The sequence below is a fragment of the Lissotriton helveticus genome, chromosome 8 (assembly GCF_964261635.1).
Source record: "Lissotriton helveticus chromosome 8, aLisHel1.1, whole genome shotgun sequence".
In the NCBI taxonomy this organism is placed as follows: domain Eukaryota; kingdom Metazoa; phylum Chordata; class Amphibia; order Caudata; family Salamandridae; genus Lissotriton; species Lissotriton helveticus.
This window is the reverse complement of record NC_136069.1, coordinates 1,384,424,017-1,384,444,435: the sequence shown is the minus strand read 5'-3', so window position 1 is coordinate 1,384,444,435 and position 20,419 is coordinate 1,384,424,017. Positions and strand designations below refer to the sequence as shown.

General features: G+C 42.6%; 1 protein-coding gene across 1 annotated transcript in view; it reads right to left on the bottom strand.

The window, feature by feature from the left end:
• Nucleotides 1-480: 480 nt before the first annotated feature.
• Nucleotides 481-20,419, bottom strand: part of ROBO1 (roundabout guidance receptor 1) — a 1,545,337-nt gene continuing 1,525,398 nt past the window's right edge. Inside the window, exons 29-31 of the mRNA XM_078658344.1 lie at nt 6,277-6,582; nt 3,566-3,762; nt 481-2,261 (exon numbers count right to left, since the gene is read on the bottom strand). Of these exons, the coding sequence (XP_078514470.1) occupies nt 2,247-2,261; nt 3,566-3,762; nt 6,277-6,582 (518 nt within the window). The 3' untranslated portion in view covers nt 481-2,246. The remainder of the gene's footprint in view (nt 2,262-3,565; nt 3,763-6,276; nt 6,583-20,419) is intronic.

Genomic DNA, 20,419 nt, shown 5'->3' with positions numbered 1-20,419 from the left:
CAAATTGAATGGGTGATTTCTCATTCAATTCTAAAAGGTAGCAAACCGGAGAAACCGTGGACACCAAACATTACGATGCAACACCACATCCATATACTCCCATGCACCCAATCTATCCAGTTCTAGTACGTGAATCCCTGTCCACTGTTAAATCCCTGTCAGCTGTTAAAACAACAAAACACACTGAAGCGGCTAGAAAGCATGACTAAATCCCTAGGATCATGTAGCAATGAATCCTTCCACATTTCATCAAGATATCACACCTCTTATGTCTGCAAGTCTGTTAAAGGAAAAAATTATTGGCACCCTGAAACGTGGAAAACTCAACACCCTCCTTAAACGATATCAGCCGCAGAAATGATTTTAGTATTTCCATAACCAAACATGAGATCAATCATTTGAAACAGTGTTTGGAAATAGCTAATTGTCTACATGGTACTGCAATACATTTGGCAAAAGAACAGAAACCAATACAACATATGCATTTGAGAACATTTTTAATAAATAATGCAACAAAATTACATTTCTGATTATTTACCATCAGTATGTAAAATTATGGCTAAAAATAAGATGTTGTTTCTTATATGAACATAATGAAAACATTGATAACATGGACTGTTCCCGTAGACTGCCCACCTTTTCTATACAATGATGTCTCTTTTTCCTTAAAAATTTTCAAGTCAGAATTTTATCTGCAATAATCGCCAACAACATTTTTCACCCACAGTGGGAAAACCCCGTATGTGCCAATGAATAAATGCACATGTTGCAAGTAGCACCACTGATAAAGCCAAGGAAAGTATATGCTTATAAATAGGTCATAAAATCCGCGGACGGAAAAGATCATTTGGCAGGTTTACAAAAGGCAATTAATGCATTTCTCTTGCATTTGAAAAAAATATTCCTGTATTGGTCGAACAGACAAATGTGAGAATATTTTATACAGGAAAGAGTGGAAATGTCCAGTTTACGGGGTGTGTGTGTACATCACCACCATATGTCACTTTACATATAATTCAACTACAACTCGTTATCAACAAACGCATGAACAAAATAATGCTTTTCGACATTTTTCAAGAAGACAAAAAGGTTAATAGTTACAATGGTTTACAAATAAAGTTTAGTGATTGTGCTTTTAAAACCAAAAAAAAAAAAACAGTGCATTACAAAAATACAGGGTCGAAGAAAACTTCCAGAGTGGCACTTGTAATTGGGGCAGGGATGGGATGATATCTGTGTGTGTTCAATTTCTGCCAAATAGGAAACATCTGTAAAATCCTTTGGAAAAATCAAGCCCGTTAGGCCACTGGTAAATCTGAACGTTGATTTGATCCAATTTGAAAAATGTGAATTCAAATTCTTCCAAATGCTTTGGAAACGATAGGATTCTTTGTTTTCCCAGTTCTCCACAACACTTATGCAGATGGAAAAATATATTTCTTTCTTAAGTTTAGAATGCCGGAATAAAATCCCCTAACCACTAGAAATTGAACAAGCTTTACATTATTGAAGCGAATAGCATAGTTTCAATAAATCTGTCCTTTACTTCTGAAATGAGGAAGACAGGTTTAAGTACCACGGGAGCATACAAAAAGTACATATATACAATGAGACACCTCCAAGGTGTTTTGTTGATACAACTAAAATGGTAAATGGGACTGACAATGTCATTTGAGGAACTGTCAAGAAAACAGCCCGTAAACAGAGATTTATTTATCTTTAGCATTAAATGCAGACCAATCAACTCGAAATGCTACAACAACCCTTTGCATAGGTTTTACCGTATGCTGCCAATCACGTCGAGTGGTATATTACAATTTCTAGAATAGACCTCGTGGACAGAAGCAGTGCGTTGCGACTTCTACTGGAAGCAAGGGATTTCAGAAAACAAGGACAAAATAAAGTAAAGCAACAACCCCAGTTCCTGGCACCTTCTGCTGGTCAATCCCTGAAGCAGCACTAGAAGGAGCTCGACAACAAGATCATCTGCCTTCCTGGCTGGAGGAGCAGTAAGGTGCCATCTTGTGCACTGCCATGGGAAATGAGCGGCGAAGAATGTTCGAGAAGGGGAGAGATGCGTAAACAGGAAAAGGAAATAGTGTTCAGCTGTTGCCATGAATAAAAAAAGAAAAAATACATTTGTACACTTTGATTGCACTGAACAGTATTTCTGGCATTGAACGAGATCCACGTGGAGGCATCTTAGGGGACAGCTTTCTGATTATGTGACTTTGACCTGGTTGTTTTCAGCTTTCTGTTTCCTGTAAGAAATAAAACAACAATAAATTACAGGCGATCTTGCTTGCATCTCTTTAACAGTCAACTTGAACGGCACAAAGATTCTTTAAAAAAACAAGTAATGCTTTCCAGTTATTTGCAGAACACTCTGCAAAACCGAAATGTAGAGTACAGAGGTCGGAGAAGGGGCACTGTTAAGGCTGGGTGTTTGGCACCATGATCAGAAATATTGTTACACTTCATTGCAACTATGCACATATCATTGAGTCTTTTCCACTTCAACGCCTAATCTTCCTTTCAACAATATTTTCCGAGGCAGACCTATGTTTACCTGTTTGAACAAGTCAAAATTCAGTTATGTGCCACAAGGAAGCTTCCACTACTGTTTAAAGGAGTTTTATTAACTAGAATCGCTGGATCTGCCGGAAACGCGCCTAGGGGCATTTTTTACCAACAAGATGTCGCAGATTTTAACAACTTTTTCATTTTTCTAAGAGTTTCAGAGAAATAAGAAACTGAGAATGTTCCAGAAAAGTAAAATAACACCACAAAGTCGAATGATCTTGAAAAAAGAGATGAAGCTGTTAAAAAAAAGTAATTTAACTGTAAATAGAGCCATATAACATATTATAAATTATTCTACCTTCTTTTACTCTATTGGTAGAGTCATTCAAAATATTTTGTATGGCAAATGACTCCACAACTAATGCAAACATTGCACTTTTAAAATTATATTGCTTTACCCATGATTATAATCAGCATGTTAAACACCCCGTGCACTGGAAATTGCTAATGGTTGAAGTAAAATAAATACATGTTGTGGTGTCGCTGTTCGCGAAGGCAGAAATAAGCGCTGCGGTGGTGGTACATTCCTGAGGCTCTGGTATGGATGTAACCAAATAAGTGAAATGTGGCTGACAATAACTGTAGACACACAGTCTGCATGGCTTCTGTCAGTAGAATTGATTCCACATTAGCCTTTGCAGCACGGTTATTTCCACATTAAATGACGGATGAATTTCCAATGATTCCTTTTTGTGAGTTCATTGAGTTTTCCGCAACCATTTATAAACTAACAACAGAGACATTCGGCTTCTCAAACCAAAGTAAAGAAATACATTCCATTCTCAGATGACATACAAGACACTGGAGAGCGATGGCACAGTGTCACTGAAACTACTAGAAACATCTCGTTATAGACCTATTTTGTTGCAATGGAGCATAAAATATAGAAATTAAAAATAAAATACAAAAGTAAATAATGTGTTTGGAAAACTGAGCAGTCAAAAGCATACTATAGGGGGAAAAAATGGCGGGTTGCAGTTACCTCAAACTCCTCGTCTCCGGGCCCTCCGCGTTCGTAGGATACTAACACTTGCATTTCAGCTGCATTCTTCCGGCCTGCGGTTTGATCTGCTCGACGCTTTCCACCCGACCCTCTCGAAGACATGGAGCTAGAGGAGCTGGGGTCCCGAGGGTTGTTTGATGTGGGAAATGTAGGTCTGCAGTAGGGTAGGATATCCTCTGTGGAAAAAAACAAAAAGTTACTATCTAACACATCCATTTTGAGGTTCTTCTACCACGAAATGTACGCCCAGTGCCAAGAGAGGGCAAAAATAGCGGAACCTTATAAAAAAATAAAAAAACATAATATGCCTGCAGACTACCTACACCTCACATGAATAGGAGGGAACAAGACTAAACTGCTGATCTTGAGTCCTATATTGTGATAATAGGGTGAAGTGTTCCACTCAGCTCCCTGCACTATGCACATCCATTAATGTGGTCAGTGCTGATATGGTATATTACTTTCCTGGGTAATTATATACATTTCAATTCTAGGTGTTTGTGATTTTAATGAATGCATAATATACACATACTAAGTACCGAGTGAGAGAATGTAATGTGTGCTCAGTATTTATGAATTGATTCTGTAGCTTTCTGTAGTGTTAAAATCATACCTCTTACATATTTCTGGTCACTTGTCACATGAGTCAGGGAAGGTATTGCCACCAAATGACCCTCAATGATGCCCACAACAAAAAAGAGACTACAAGGAAAAAAGGAACATTCCAGACCCAACCACTAGATGATGGAATAATTTACAGCATGAGAATCCAGAAAAGATTCACGGTGCAAAATATACACATACAAAGTATTAAATGAGAGAATGTAATTAGAGCTCAGTTCTTATTTATGTATTTACTGTGGAGCAGCGCTTAATTTGAGCTGGTAGTTTCCGGTGCTTGGCACCGGCACTTAAGTGGTAACTCCGGCACTTATCATAGTCTGCCACATGATGGGCTGTTTGTCTGATTTAGAGTAAGCACAATAACTGTTAACAAATTCAATATACGTTAAAAATGACTAATTGCTGCCACCCATGCTAATCTTAAAGCTTTGGGGCATTGAATAGTCTGAATTGTCATACTTGTAGGGTGCAATGGTGAGTAGCTGGTTTAGTACTCTAATTTCATGTTCATGGTGAGTGCCAGCTGAAGTCTGTTTAGACCTTCCAGCATTTGGAGTCATAATGCCTGACGGTCTTCCTTTTCTGACTCCCTGGGCCTTGTTTTAATAGTTTTATTTGCAAATTTCGCAAAGTGTAGGTAGTTGGCTGTGCTCCTATGGAAAGTTTCAGAATGTTCAGAGCTTGGTAACTTTTCTACCAGGGCATCTAGTGATATTTTTGTAGCTTGAATTTCTTTAGAAAGATGTTGCTAAAGTTTAATAAAGTAAGATACCTGGGCCTAGATTTATCAAGGGCATGCATTGCCAAGGCATCACACAAGGTGAGGCAAGCCCTTATGTTAGATTTACTGTGCCATGTAGAGTCACATTGTGTTGGGTAGTAAATCCAGAGTAAAGTAAGGCAGTGCAAGTCTCTGTCTTGCATTCCTCTGCATTGGGGGGCGTTCCATGGGTAGAGCGGGGGTGTTCCCACACATCCACCCATGGTATTTGGTGCATTACCCTATATATTGAGACTAGCACACCTGGGAATGGGTTGAAATGCTACACCTTCCCAGGTGAGACTTAATATGGAGAAATATCTTCAATTTTCCTGCGGCACATATAGAAAGAAGAAAATGCCTCTGGGTATTGTTTTTGTGCGAGAAGGTGACCCTTCTTTCACAAAACCAATCCTGTCTGTAACGAAGCATCAGATATAATGGCATAAGGGTGCCTGCTTTGGCGCTTGGTAGCCACAAATGCACAAGCGCAGAGAGAGAGAGGAGGAATGCACCATATGTTAGCAATTTTGGCACATTCCTGCTATCTCCATGTACAGTAGGCGTAGCATGTTGTCTTGCTGCTTTGCGCTTCATGACTTTTTAGGAAATCTGTACCCTGGTTCTTATGCAGTAAGAATCCAGTTTCTTTTACTTATTGTTTCATAAGTCTCTCTATGAATGTAAGGCTAAAACAAGTCATCCGAGGGATTCAGATTCCTGTGAACTCCAATTTGTCTTACATTGTTTTAATGCAATCTGCTTCATGTTTATTCACCTTCTGGTGGTGCACTATCAGTGTGCCACCTGAAAGCTTTTTAGCCTCAGTACCCGCGTCAGTAATACAGCGCGGGCACAAAGGCAAAGGGATTCCCTCATTTGCATGGAGCCACGCCCCCAGGCAAATTAAGGAATGGCCTCTGAAGATAGAGCAGGTGCTTTATGTGTGCCAGCGCTATTTGTATTTCAGAAGGGGACGCACAGGTATCTGCCACGTCTTCTGTAATACCAAAGTGCCCGGGGAAGCAGAAGCGACCACAAATGCCCGTTGCACCCCCAGGGCACTTGTGTAATACAGCCCCAAATTGCTTGTAAAACTAACTATTGCAAAACAAAGTATGGGATCTTCCTGGTGTGATTCATGGTTTCAGCCAAATAAAATGGTTGTATCTGAAAAAATGCACGAATGGATATCAAAATGGCATATCAAATAAACAAAACTTCTACAAAGTAACCTTGGAATCGATATTCATATCTATACGTAACACGCATGCAGCCACAAGGATATTCAAAGACAAGGATGTACCTTGGTGTAATTGGGTTTTTACTGGTGTGCCTTCTCGTTTAGATCCTTTGCTTCCTCGCGCCCTTCCATCACTGTGCAGGTCTGGGCAATCTCTGCGCTCCCCTGAACTTGTCCGTACATCAGAAGGTTGTCTGCTGTCGGCTGCTTCCCTTCCTCTGTATTGCCCAGTTCGTTCTGCTGACCTCTCTGTTCTTTGGTCAATGGATGGATGTTTCAAAACCATTCCAGGGCGAGCATCGAGCTGTCCCTTGGACTGAGCTGTGGGGGATTTTAAAGCTGGTGGTGGCAGAGGAGGAGGGGGAAGATCTGGAAGTTAAAAGAGGGTTCATTATTGACAGGGTTTACATCACGTTAATAAAGATAGGTTCGTGTTTCAAAGATATTCAATAAGGAAAATGATGACATTTAATTACTAACGAATGTAAAACAACTGAACACAAACTTATAAGCTATTTGATAAAAATGAATTCCCCCAAGGGAGGATTTTCTTTTGTACACATGTAAATGAACATTGGGGACCTGATTCAAAGGTAAACAAACATTTTTGTGTAAATTTACTATTACCATAGTCCAGGCAAGACACAGTAAGCACCTAGACAATGGATTTCTACCAGTTAGACGGAAGCAAATACAGAATTTTATGAAGAAGTTGAATATAAAAGAAGCAACTAGATCTCTCTTTGGATTTAAAAAAAGAAAGAGAGAGCAGTGTATTCCATGCAAAGCACTCTGGCCTGATGAAGAAGTGACTGTTTTTTTTATTCTAACTGTTGTCCTGGAATTAAATGCTCTTGTTCCAGCCTGAACAGCTTTCTCAGTTCACGTGAAATGGAAAAGTCCAGCCTGCTGCTGCTGCTGCTATGGATTCAAGGAAGGCTTGCATTGGTGTATGTTCCTTTAGTATCGGCTTTAGTTCGGCAAACTATCTCTTCCTATCCATAGATCTCCATAAGTCTGTCAGCCCTTACTAAGTTAACAAGGACGCCCCTTTGTATTGATTACATGCACTACAAAAAAAAGGGATTTGTGCCTGAATAACATCAAGGTGGATTAGACCAGGGGTTTGTTGTCGGTCTTGGAGGCAGGCCTGCAGTTACTGTTTGTGAACTCCTATTCATATCGAGCTGGGGCTAGGAATTGTGATGGTATGCTGATCAGATCAGGGCCGGCACCCATGCTAAGTGGGACTAGAGTTAGATTGCAGAATGATGATGCTCTTCAGGATGGAAAGTCAGGGGGATGGCGCATACAAGAGATCGTCCTACCAGTGGCGGCTCGTACAGGTAAGAGTGGTGAGGCGGGGCGCGGTGTAAGTCGACAGACAACAGGATAAGTAATATTAAATAAATTAATAAATAAATGCAACCACTTACTTGGTGCCCGGGGCATCGGCAATGCAGCGAGCGCAAAGTAAGTGGTTTTATTTATTTAATATTACTTATCCCTTTGTCTGTCTACTTCCACCACCACCCATCCCCGCCCACCCCGCCCCACTGCTCTTACCTGAGCAAGCCACTACTGCGTCCAACATATTATATAGGTGCAGATTCTGAGAAACATTAATTGGGGCTTTCCTGCATTAATTGGGGCTTTCCTGTTTTCAGTTAAGATTTACAACTTCAGTTAGCAATCCAAAAATATAGTGAGGTGTGTGAACAGTCTGTAGTTTAATAAAACAACCAGAGGTTGCATTTCACCACACAAATGCGGAAGGATGCAGTCCAATAATGAGAGATCACGCTAGAAAAGAGAGCTTTGTGTACTGGCTGGAATGACAGTTATAGATACCTGCTCGGGGTGCACTGAATATAAATAAGCATGACTTTAAGTCTCTGCAAAATATCAGCGGACATACTTGTTAATCAGGTCAAATGACAGATCACCGAAGAAGGTGCAGAGGACTGTCACAGAAGTAAAATAAAAACCTCAAACCTGGTGGTCCACATTGTTGGGGCCATCAAACAAATTCTGCCAGTAAACACTGTTTATTGCACTTCGACTCCATAATAATACATCCACCATACAATGTTCATAGAAATTCATCATAAAAATAAAAAGCAGATAAAAGCAAACACCCGATTCTGTGAATGATGACCAGATTCTCGGTCCAGGCCAAAGTGAAACTGGAAGAACGGGGATGGCGACCCTTTTGAAGTAAATGTAAGGGAACTTTTTGGGGACAATGTCAGAGTGATTTAGCTAAATGGGATGGTGCAGATGCTTCCATGGATAGAGGCAGCTAAAATGTATGTGTGGATTCCTTTCTGCGAGTCCAACCCCACAAATCCCAGTAAGGCAGTGGCTGCCCTCTGATTGCCCGGGACCATCCTTTAGGGCCATACAGTCACCTATAACATAGGTCCCCGTCCCCAGCCAGAAACTCGCATTTAATTGAATGCCTGCTTGCATTCCTCCGTGCCCTCTTCCCTGCCAGAAATGTGTGCATTGTCTTTATATTACAGCGCAAACTCGACCCGAAGGTGTTGGTGCACCTTACATGAGCACATTACACAAGGGCACATTCATTGTTGTATTTGAGGTTCTGGTGGAGGGTGTAAATCGACTCGCATCCACCTCTCCCTCGAGTCATACCCAGAAGATCAATCTGGTCGCGATCGGCCATGCTCTTTCTAGAGCTCGCCCTAAGCTTACTTCTGCGGTTGGTGAGGCGCTTAGTGCTTTTAATGGGTGGGTGCTGCAGGCGGCTAATGTTTCTACGAAACTTACCACGGTGTCCAGGCTCCGACACACCCCCTCCCAGCCCTGGTTTTCTCCTGAATTAAGGGAGCTGAAAAAAAGGTGTAAAAAGCTGGAGCGTGCCTGGAGACTTGGGTATAGCTCGGAGTCAAAGTCCGCCCTACGCACAGCCCAAAAAGACTACTATGCCACTATTAAGATAGCTAAAGGGAATTATTATGCAGGGAGAATTGCCAAAGCGGAAAACAACAGTAGAGAGATCTTCTCTATTGTAAAAAGTTTTGTGTCCCCTGTTGTGGACACCGCCATACTCCCTTCCTCGGCACAATGGTGCGAGGACATGTCTGATTTTTTTATCAATAAAATAACTAAGATCCAACAGGACTTACTCTCAGCGTTACCAGCGGACTGCTCTGTGGCTGGCCCTTCCTCTACGCCTCGCCCTTGTGACTTGCAACAGTTCACGGACTTTTCGCTGGTCACGGACTGTGATGTACTGCCCCTCCTCCAATCTCTTAAGTCGGGCTCCCCCTCTGACCCTTGCCCTGCCCGGGTGCTTTCGGAGGTGGCAGACATTGTCTGCAGTGAGGTTACCCAGATTGTGAATTGCTCCCTATCTTCTGCTGAGGTCCCTCGTGACTGGAAGCAGGCAAAACTTCTGTCGCTTCTGAAAAAACCTGGGCTGGATGCTACTGTCCCTGGGAATTATCGACCCATATCTCTTCTGCCTGCTTTGGCAAAAATGTGTGAGAAAGTGGCTTTCCATCAGTTGGAGAGCTTTGTTGAGTCCTCTAATGCTCTCCACCCAGCTCAATCGGGCTTTCGGGCGGCCTATTGCACGGAGACCGCTCTGGTGGAGATGGCGGAATCGATCAGGGAATGTCTTGACGGAGGCGGCAGAGCGGTCCTGATTTTATTGGACCTCTCTGCCGCGTTCGATACCGTTCCCCATAAGCACCTTCTTGCCAGGCTGTCTGCTATAGGCATTGGAGGAGGTGTCCTAGCCTGGTTGTCCTCATTTTTATCTGACAGGTCGCAACAGGTCTGGATGCCGCCCCATGCCTCGGAACCTAAGCCACTTCTCACTGGGGTCCCCCAGGGATCTACCCTTAGTCCCCTACTGTTCAACATTTACATCACCCCCTTGGTGTATCTAGCGGAGCAGTATGGGGCTAAGGTTATAGGGTATGCCGACGATACACAGCTGCTGTTTACCTGGCCAGACGATCATTTAGATACTTCATCTGTTCAGCTGTGTTTGTCCTCAGTTTTTCGCTGGTTAACTTTGGCCCAGCTGAAATGCAATGAGGACAAATCCGAGGTGCTTTTCTATGGTTCTTTCCACTCTAATTTCGGGAATCTGCTGTGGCCCTCGAACATTCCTAGCCCCAAGGTGATGGGTGGTCCTGCGAAAAATCTGGGCATTTGGTTTGGCGAGGACCTTCGATTTGAGGATCATATAAAGAAGCTTTCCGGGACCTGCTTTGCCACGCTGAGAATGTTGCGCAGATTCTTCCCACTGCTTCCTAGAGAAGCTAAAGAGACGGTTGCCCGCGCTCTCATTCTAGCAAGGCTGGATTACGCGAACGCTTTGTTTAGCGGTATTCCAGCCTACCTGGTCAAACGCCTGCAGGTCATTCAGAATGCCACGGTCCGTCTCATATTTAATGTCCCGAGATGGAAGAGTGTTGCTTCCCATATGTGTAATCTCCACTGGCTACCAGTATCCCAACGCATTCTGTTCAAAGCCTTAGTGCTCTCGTTTAGAGCAACCCACAATCAAGGACCTGCTTACTTAAAAAAGAGATTCACTTTCTATGCCCCCTCACGAGCTCTCAGATCATCTACCATGTTCAGAATGGCTCTCCCTCGTTTTAAGAGAACCAGACTTGGGGGCCAGTCTATAGCTATAGTGGCTGCTCGTGCCTGGAATGCACTTCCTCTTTTCTTACGATCCACGCAAGGTGTGGCCCAGTTCAAGAAAAATCTTAAAACCCATATGTTCAGGAGTGTGATTTAAGATGCTTCTTTTTTTGTCTTCCTCTGCCTCTTCCCTATCGCGCCAGGATACTCCCAAGTAACAGAGCGCGTTACAAAATGGTTTATACATACATACATATATACATACATACATGAAGCGATTTGCTCAGAATAACAAGATGGTAAGCCGACGCCGAGACTTGAACCCGGTTCCCCAGCGTTTTGCTGCAGACGTTCTGCATGTGGTACCGAGTAACTACTGGAGTCTTGGGAAGAAAAGTAAACTAACAGGACTCCACTTTCGAGCAGTTGGCCATCGTCTGACAAGTTCAGGGTCTCAACCGCTCTGCCTGTGCTCTCTCCAGCTGTCCAGCTAGCCCTGCCCTGCCTTCCATGCACATTTGGCCATATTATCGAGAACGGCGCCAGCCATATAGCCTTATAGCCCGCCGTAGCGGGCTATACCGGCTATTAAAGGCCCGCTGAAGGCGAGGGACTTTAACGAGACAGAGGGACTTTAATAGCCGGTATAGCCCTGCTACGAAGGACTATAAGGCTATTAGAACATTCTGCCACTAGAGGGCAGAGTGTTCTAACAAATTAAACAAAGGGTTCTCGAAGCTCGAGGGGATATAAATCCCCTCGAGCTTCGAGAAGCCTTTGTAGAACATTGGAATGTTGCTCTGCGGGCCTTTACCGACCCGTAGAAGCAGGGAGCACTCCATTGTCTGCAATGGAGCTCCCAACATTCCAATGTTCTAAAATGCCCTAGAGAATTCCAATAGAAGCCCAGGTTCTGGACTCAAGGACATCAAACCTGGGCTTCTATTGGAATTCTTTAGGGCATATTATCAAGCCCCATTATCGCCGTTTTAGCTGCAGTTTCCTGCCGCTTAAGCGGCGATAATGTTTGCGCCGTTCTTGATAATATGGCCCATGGCCTTTCTGAGACGTACAAGTGGTGCTTGATGATAGCTTGTGTAGGAGGAGAGGTGTGCAAGGACAGTATTGGGAGCTGTTTGTTAACGTTGGGCCGAGAGAGGCCAGTTGAAGAAAAAAAGAGCAAACCAGAGTGTGTGTGAAGGGATATGTGTAACCACATTATCTGAAAAGAGGCTCAATGAAAGTGAGAAACTTTTCTTAAAAGCCTACTCCCTCCCTGAAACAGGAACTGCGGAAACTCTACTAGATTACAGCGCAAATTTACAGGGCCTATTCTGGATATGTTGGCGGGGAGAAAGGACTCGGGGTTTTGAATTGACCAATATGGATAGTGTGAGCTTTTACATTCATTTGTTTTATTTTCAGAAGCACCAGACCTCTTCCTAAAAAGTATTGTATAAAATAGCCTTAGTAATACACGCACCGAGTACCGAGAGTACACACGCACCTGCAGTGTGCACCACCTTCGCTCCATGCCGCACGCTTGGTCCTCGCTGCCAGACAGTGCCTCTGAAAGTCACACACCCCTCACATTGGACCTCAAATGACCTCCTCACAAAGTGCAGAGCGGGAAGCTGACACCTCAAGTCAGCGCAGTTGCCTTCAAGAGTCCTGGTAATAAAATGCTCAGACTCGATTTCCCTGCTTCCAGCCTGCCTGTAGACTCTACCCAACACTTTCTCAACTCATCACAGGGTGGCACCAACCCCTCACAGGGTGGGACCCGGGAGCCACCCCTTTATGACTAGATGGGAAAGGTGGGTGGGCCATGCTCCTTGATTGACGTGAAGCCCCAGCATTACAGGGCTTCAGTCTAAAACTCCTGGGGCTAATTTCACTTCCATGTCATCGGGGGTGGAGACTGGTCATCGTGGCTATGTCTTTGCCGAGCTGATGACCTCACAGGCTCAATGGCTGTCAGATCATCACCCCGGCAAATACTGTAAACGTTTGAGTCTGCCCATGGCAGGGGCAGCAGGTTTAACGCATCACTTAGCGTTGGCGTCACTGCAGACTATAGTGTCATCGCACAGTGAGTGGCGGTGTGTGGCAGCCTCGGCCTCCAGAAATACCAAAAAGGAATGCTATGTGTGTAGAGTAAAAGCAGCATTTAATTAAGATAACTAACAAACAGATACACTTTGCTTTTATTTTGGCAATGACAGGGAAAGTAAAGGGGGCGGAGCCCCAACGCCCTCGAAGAGAAACTGTCGCTGGCGCACACAATGGTAATTTCTTTTATCCCAATGTGAAATATTTTTTCATGTAACCAATCCGCTTTTCTTAAGCCCCACCTGTGTTGTGAGTGATTCCTTTCCATTTCCAAGTACGATGGGCATTTGCATAATAAATCACCAAGCCTATTCAAAGGTAACAATGACCTTGAAAAGGTTTGTGAATACCCCCAAACTCAAAAGGCCATTAAGTCCCTACCAAGTTTGTATGCAATGCTCCCTGGAATTACCTGTGTCTTTCCCAATGACCAAATACACTTTCAATTATTATTACATCGGAATAGATTAATAGTAGGTTGGGGTAAATCTATTTATCAGTGTAAGTTCCTAGTCTGTGAATACTAAACTTGGATTTCCACATGTAAACAATGCCATCTATGCAACTATGTTGAACCTAGGTGGGCAAATACCTTTGTAAATTAAGCCCAAAATGCTTAATGTCAAACCTGCACGTTGGCTCAACAAAATGACATGCGAGTTTTCAGTGTTTGTTTACTTATTGCATTACAACTTCAAAAACAAAGTTACATTATTAGTGCAATGCAAAAAGGGTGCCTTGATACTGTACATTGTGTACATTAATTTAGGTGTTTAGAAAAAGAGATGACGACAGAAAAAGCTCTCACAAGTAGTACAATGAGCAGCTTTTAAATTAAAGGCTTTAATAGATGGGATGGTCTGGCATGTGCTCTTTCTCTCTTAGATAAGGGTTTAAGAAAACCTGCATCTGACAACTCCTTAATTATCGCTCACTTCTATGGTCACATTTATTTCGGATTCATCAGAATATACCTCACTGCTTTCCACTTGATGGTTAATCCTCCAACATTCTAAAGTGAGGTCATGAACAATTATCTGGCACCGATATGAGAGCGTCAAGAGGCTGGTGTATTACAAAATGGAATTTAGAAAGCCTTGGCTTTTTATGGGTCGACTAATACACTGCTATATAAAAACCACAGCTTGCAGTGCTTTTTTCTCTTTGGCAGCTTCTTTTTATTTTGTGGTGCTTTTCTACTCAGAAGAAAATGCACAACTCGTCAAAGTGCCCTAGAAGTTGTTCGGAGGCGCAGGGAAGTGGAGGGACAAACATATTGTGCTTTCTTTTATTTGATGTTATTGTTTATCGTAAGTGCAAATTACACAATTGTTCCACACGGGTCAACTGATACTGCAAGCAATCAACTTAATTCAGAACAGTGCTCACTGATGAATGAATGAGAATTAATGTATAGCCTAGTATGCTACTGCAGGCTGCTTCACGGCTTGAGTCCAACAAACGGAGAGCTGGAATGAATGTTTGAAGATCTGCACCCTTGTATTAGGGGAAACTAAACCCATTTTGCATACTTGTAAAGCCTTGAATGAGCAAAACCTTTTTCTTGAGTGGCCGATTCTGTTGAACTCTCACATTAGAACAGTTGCGGCTCCTCGAGGGAGTGCTGCGGGGTGGTGGGTAGTAAACTCCGGCATAAGGCCGAACCGAGTTAAGTACATAAATAAAACAAATTACATTGCACGCGCTGCAACCCAATCAGCGATGCAGCGTGCGCGCAATGTAATGTGTTTTATTTATTTATTTCTGTACTTAACTCGCTTCTGCCGCATACCGGAGTTTACTACCCACCACCCTACCCCTACCCCGCCCCACAGCACTCCCTCAAGAAGCTACCACTGCATTAGAACAGCCGCGGTCGGTAGGGGAGTACCCATAGTAATCTATAAATAACGGAAGTTTACAGGTAAGTAAACACATACATAAACCAAACGAATTTCGTTGTGTGCACTGCATCCCTAAATGCAATGCAGTGCACGCAACAAAATTTGTTTGATTTATGTATATGTTTACTTACCTGTAAACGTCCATTATCCATAGATTACTACCCCCGACCCTGCCCCTCTTCCTCCCCACGTCACCACCCCGGCAGGTACTCCCCTACTGACCGCGGCTGCATTAGAAAAACCCCAAACCCCCCGGAGCAGAGGAATGTAATCATTGTTAGTACTCACATTTTAGAGTATGTGTTTGCTGCTGAGAAGTGCTGGTGCTCTCCCATTAAATGTATTGAGGCAGTGCCGAGAAGTTCAGACACTTTCCTTTCAAATTAAAGAAGTGCAGGTACTCAGTACCAGCCAGCACCTGCCCATTTAAAGCACTGGACGTAACACCCCTTAGAGAACCTCTGCTATGTCTCCATCAGATATTTCACCAGTGAAGTTCTTCACAGTACAGTTTGTAAGGATTTTCAATTGATTACTGAAATAGTACACAAGTGTTTACCAGTCATTACCATATGCAGAATTATTGACCATGCAGAACAAGACACACAGATGCTGCCCCTAAAAATTACCACGCGTTGAAAAAAAACTGCAGTTTGTAAATGAATTGATTTCCATTCTACCTCACTATTTTCAGTATCTGGGATAAAACGACCAATCTCTTGTTTATTTCTAGTTCATTGACAATTTAATATCTTAATACCCCCCCTCCCCCATATTTTCTACTAACTATTCGCTTGAAGCATTCATATCAATGTCTGATACTTAGCCGATTTCACAGCTAGGAACACTCTCAACAAAAGAGCATGAACTGATAAAACGCCCATTAAATTCAGCAAAATGGCTTCGCAGGGGTGCCATAAATGAGAACATCTAGTACAATTTGGGGATTTGCACCTTTTGTTCCCTCTTCACAAAGTCTGCGTAGCAACTGCAATAACCTCTTGAAATCTGATAATATTCTGACTGAGGGGGTCTGGGCAGATGCCAGGCCGCCCATGTGCACCGAGTCAGGGCAGTATTTAATGTCGCCGCGTATCAGAGGGGCGCGCGCGAGAGGAAATACTCAGAATGAAGTGCAGATAATCTCGCAGAGAGCCACTCATTGCAAAATTGCTCATGCTCATCATGCTGTGTGGTTTGTATTACATTTTTCTGTCAAGTGAAAGAAATCATGGGGAGACGTGGTTGGAAAACCCTTCTTGGATGTCTGGATAAGCATCTATAATATTTTCTTATGATGGTGGAGGTAAATGGCCCTCCGCTTTGAAAAAAGTGCGGGCTGGTAATGAAATGCCGTAATGAAATACCTAATCAGATTGTTGTTGCGGAGAGTCAGGTGGGGCCAATCGTTGCCCGCGATACCCCCTTTGTTTCCTCCTTTTAGCAAATGTAGGAAACATGACAAGATGGTTTAGTCTCAGGGAGCGCCCATTACACGCTTTCTCAACAAAGCCCTAAGGTTGTCGGGATTTTTTTTTTCTTAAACTTGAAGGTGGTGGTTTAATAAAACCTGGGCCACCTGAGGCATTTTCATTAAAGGCTTTTTCTCAACAACATCACCATGTTTGCATTATCCTTGGATAGCCTCCTGGGAGAACAAGCATTACCTTTTCAGCAGGAGTCGATATTGTGTGTGATGGCATGAGGAGAAATGATTAGAGCCTGCCTTCCCTTCTCCGCAATATTTGCTTGCAATAAATATCAGAAAAACATAAAATGGCGCCTGTGAGCCAGAGCAAGGCAGTTTCTGTCTCCGATCTCACAATAACAAAAAATGTCAATATAATATGTTTGATATTTTATATCTAATTGAATTAGACCCAGATAAGAGGTGTTTCCGTTTCTGTCAGTTCGGCTGGAGGGGGTACTCTTTAGTGTCTAATACTGTCAAAGTTCTTCACATGAATTAATTGGATACAGAAGCCTTGCTTCATATTGGCAGAGATTGAATCGTTACTTCAAGTTATGACTGGCAAAGGACTGTAGACGTTAAACAAGCGATAACTCTCTGTCTGCTGTACAAACAGCAGGTAACAGTTTCCCAGTCTCTGACAGTTTCATCCCAAGGCAAAATCCGCCACAGGAATAACGCAAATGTACAGATGTAGTCACCGAATCACAAAGGCTGGCACAATGATCAAAAAGATGTTCTAACGTCATTCTAAACTACAAAAGGAAGACCTTAGTCTAAACACCATAAGCAAATGTGGCTTGCGAAACAAACAAAAAAACAACAACAACAAAATCTGTAAATCGGATTTGGCAAGGTATGCCATGCGTCAGTCAAGTGCTCATATTTGAGGAATGTGTCTGGTATGTGTCTTCCTAGCACAACTCAGTAGCTAAACACACTGCAAAACAAAGGGTCAGATTTAAAGTAATTCAGTGCAATTCAGGGTAGCAAGCAAAGATCCAAATGTGCAGTGTTGTTCTAGGGGCAGAGCCCAGGACAGAGAGCCACATTTAATAAATATGTCCTGATGCTGATCTCTTCCTCAGCTCTGACATGGCTGCCTAGTGCCATAGTGCAAATTTGTATGTCTGTTGTATAGAATAGCTTTTGTACCAGAAACATACTCTTTTAGTATAAACCCCTATGTCTAGACATTTAAAAAAACATTTTGCCCATTGGATGTATGCTGTACAGTGTTTCTCCTACTTTGTTTGGCCTGCCTCAATAAGGTGTTATATTTTTGTACCAGAGCCTGGTCTGTCAATTTTAGTAGCTAAGCATTTGTTATGAATGTTAATAACACTTATATATCGTGCAAATACCACTGGTCTCTTGGCGGTTATCTGAAGGTTGTGAAAAGTGCTACATTTGCATAAAAATCCGTGAGTGGTTTCCCTGGAATGCCCAACGACCACCCAGGGAAAGCCCCCTTGGTGCAATGTAGCGCAGATCAATGCTAAGCTCTATATGTGCTACAAAAAGCTACTTTACCAGGGCAAAAGGTTTTGAGGTGGAAAGTAAATACAATATCAAGGCTTTGTGCTACTTACTCTCACTGCACATAACTTTGTGGCAGCACGAATCTACTCCACAAGATCCGTGAACATTGTGAACTGTGTTGAATCCCCTGCTAGATTGCTGTAATTACCGTGGCTAGTTGCAGTTTTTTGGTGACGTGTGTGTGTGTACTCTTTGCACCAATGGAAGGGATGGTTTGGTACAGAGACAACGTTCTCGTGGACAGAATCAATGTCATTCGTGTTTCTGGAGCATTTAGCACTCTGCCTGTCATATGCTGAAGGGCTAAATTCAGTACTGGTGCTACACGCATGAGTGCAGTAAGCACTTATTCACCAGTTTAACATTTCTAAACCTGTTTCAGGTCAACCCTAAAATATTCTGCGCTTTTGATGTTAATGTTGCATTTAACACCGTACTCTAAACCAGAAGAGCTGTAACCTTTTACCTAGAGCACACTTTGCTGAACAAGTCAGAATAACTCAAGTTTGGATGGGCCACAGCTTTTGGATATAGGACCCCAAAGCTATGAGCCACAGCCATTTATTTCATCACACCTTTCAGGCAGCTCTTCTGCCACAGAACTCAAGCATGCAAGGTTTGAGGATGTCTCCTGCACAATGAGGAGGCACTGTGCGAGACCGGCATTCTGTCAATAGGAGTGTGTGTCAACTGGAAGTTGAAAATTTTCTAATTTGGTGCTTTGACACATAGTAAAACATAAACAAACAATAGAAGAGTGTCAAATGCTATAAACTTAAGCACGACCACACATGGGGAGCACGACAACGGCTTCAGTTAAGACGTTTTTCAATGGTTGAAAGGAAGCCCTCACTCACCACCTAGTGATGACATGCTTCATCATTGGGCCCACCAAAGAGACCGAGTGTCTCTTCGGTGTGCTGCGACGCCAGATCTACTGCGGAGCGGGTTGGTGAGTTTAGGCAGTGTTGTGCGGAGGGAAAGTAACTAGTGAGTGTTGGGTGGTTAAAAACCAGTCCGTAGTGTATCAAAAAATAACTTTATTAGAATGATCACTAGGGAAAGACTTAAAATTATGTGTCTGGAAATTGCGTGATGAAGCATGTCATCACTAGGTGGTGAGTGAGGGCTTCCTTTCAACCATTGAAAAACGTCTTAACTGAAGCCGTTGTCGTGCTCCCTATGTGTGGTCGTGCTTAAGTTTATAGCATTTGACACTCTTCTATTGTTTGTTTATCATTACCGGGGTCTAAGAGTGTCGCTTTACTCTCCCTACCTCTCCTTTTGTTGAGCCCCACATAGTAAAACATGCCACAGGGTTAACAGTGTGCCTTCCCTCCTGAACAGCCTATGTTCCGGTACAAAAATGTGCTTCTTAATTTGAGTGCATCTAATGATCTCTGTAACATATCAACGGGTTTATTAATTTGGGGCCATAGCGAAGTATTTTATTTCCCTCTTTCTTTATTTTCACCCTTTTCGATACACGAGACAAGTGGCCATCTGTGAATTTCACTAGTTGTGAGCACCATAGGTGCAATAGGTAACCATCTAAGTGGCAAATGCATAGAAAGTTCACATACAAAATTAAGAATTGTAGTAAATTTAAAATCACGGTCAGCTCAATATAGAAAACAAGAAAAAGTATAATACCCTATAATCTTCGTGTACAGTTAGACAACATTGAAAGCTTGAGCAAGGGCTTTTTTTGTCTGCCTGTGTATTTCCCCAATTACCTTGAAGGGATGTTTATATTTTATATATGTTGAGATGGAATCACGTTTAAAAGCATGTTTTTAATGTATGATGTTCTCACTGCTTACATGATAGCTCAGTGAGTTAAAACATGCTTCTAACATCTGTAGTGCAACAAGTACAAGTCTCTGGTAATGAATACTCAGTCTGCCCTCCTTCTGAGGTTGGTCAATTCAGTACCAGTAAATTGGTTGGTAGTAACACCTGTTATAATAACATTTAGAAACATCAGACGTGCCACATAAGCACACATTATTGTTGGTTTTAATTTTTTTAATCCTGCATTTTTAAGTTTACTTACCCGCCATATAACCTACCACTACTTGAAAATATTTCCAATGAGAGTTGTGTGACATGTAGTATGGAGTATAATCCCATAGTGGCACATAAAGCAGGTACCACTACTGCATTCATCTCACATTTTTGACAGCATTGCAAGGTGCAGGAGTGTGACAGTATGTGTGTGGGTGTGTTTTTCTTCAGGGGCCATATATATTTGTGTACCCTGGGGGACATTATTGAACTCCACTACATAGACTGAGTTAATGTGGTAAAGTGTTCTGAGCACTGGAAATTGTGTGGTTATTATCCAGCAACCATGATAAACCTGGTTCACACACACTCGTGCAAAGCATATGGGAGGAGGGAGCTTCTGTGTGCTAGAAACTTGGAAACAATTTTCAGTTGTGGTGCATCAACTCCAGTACAATATTTTGTGTAGACTGGTATTATTAATGACACACCCCCTGAAAGTTGTGTGACCTCACCCACCCAAAAAATCATCATTGTGTAGTCTTGC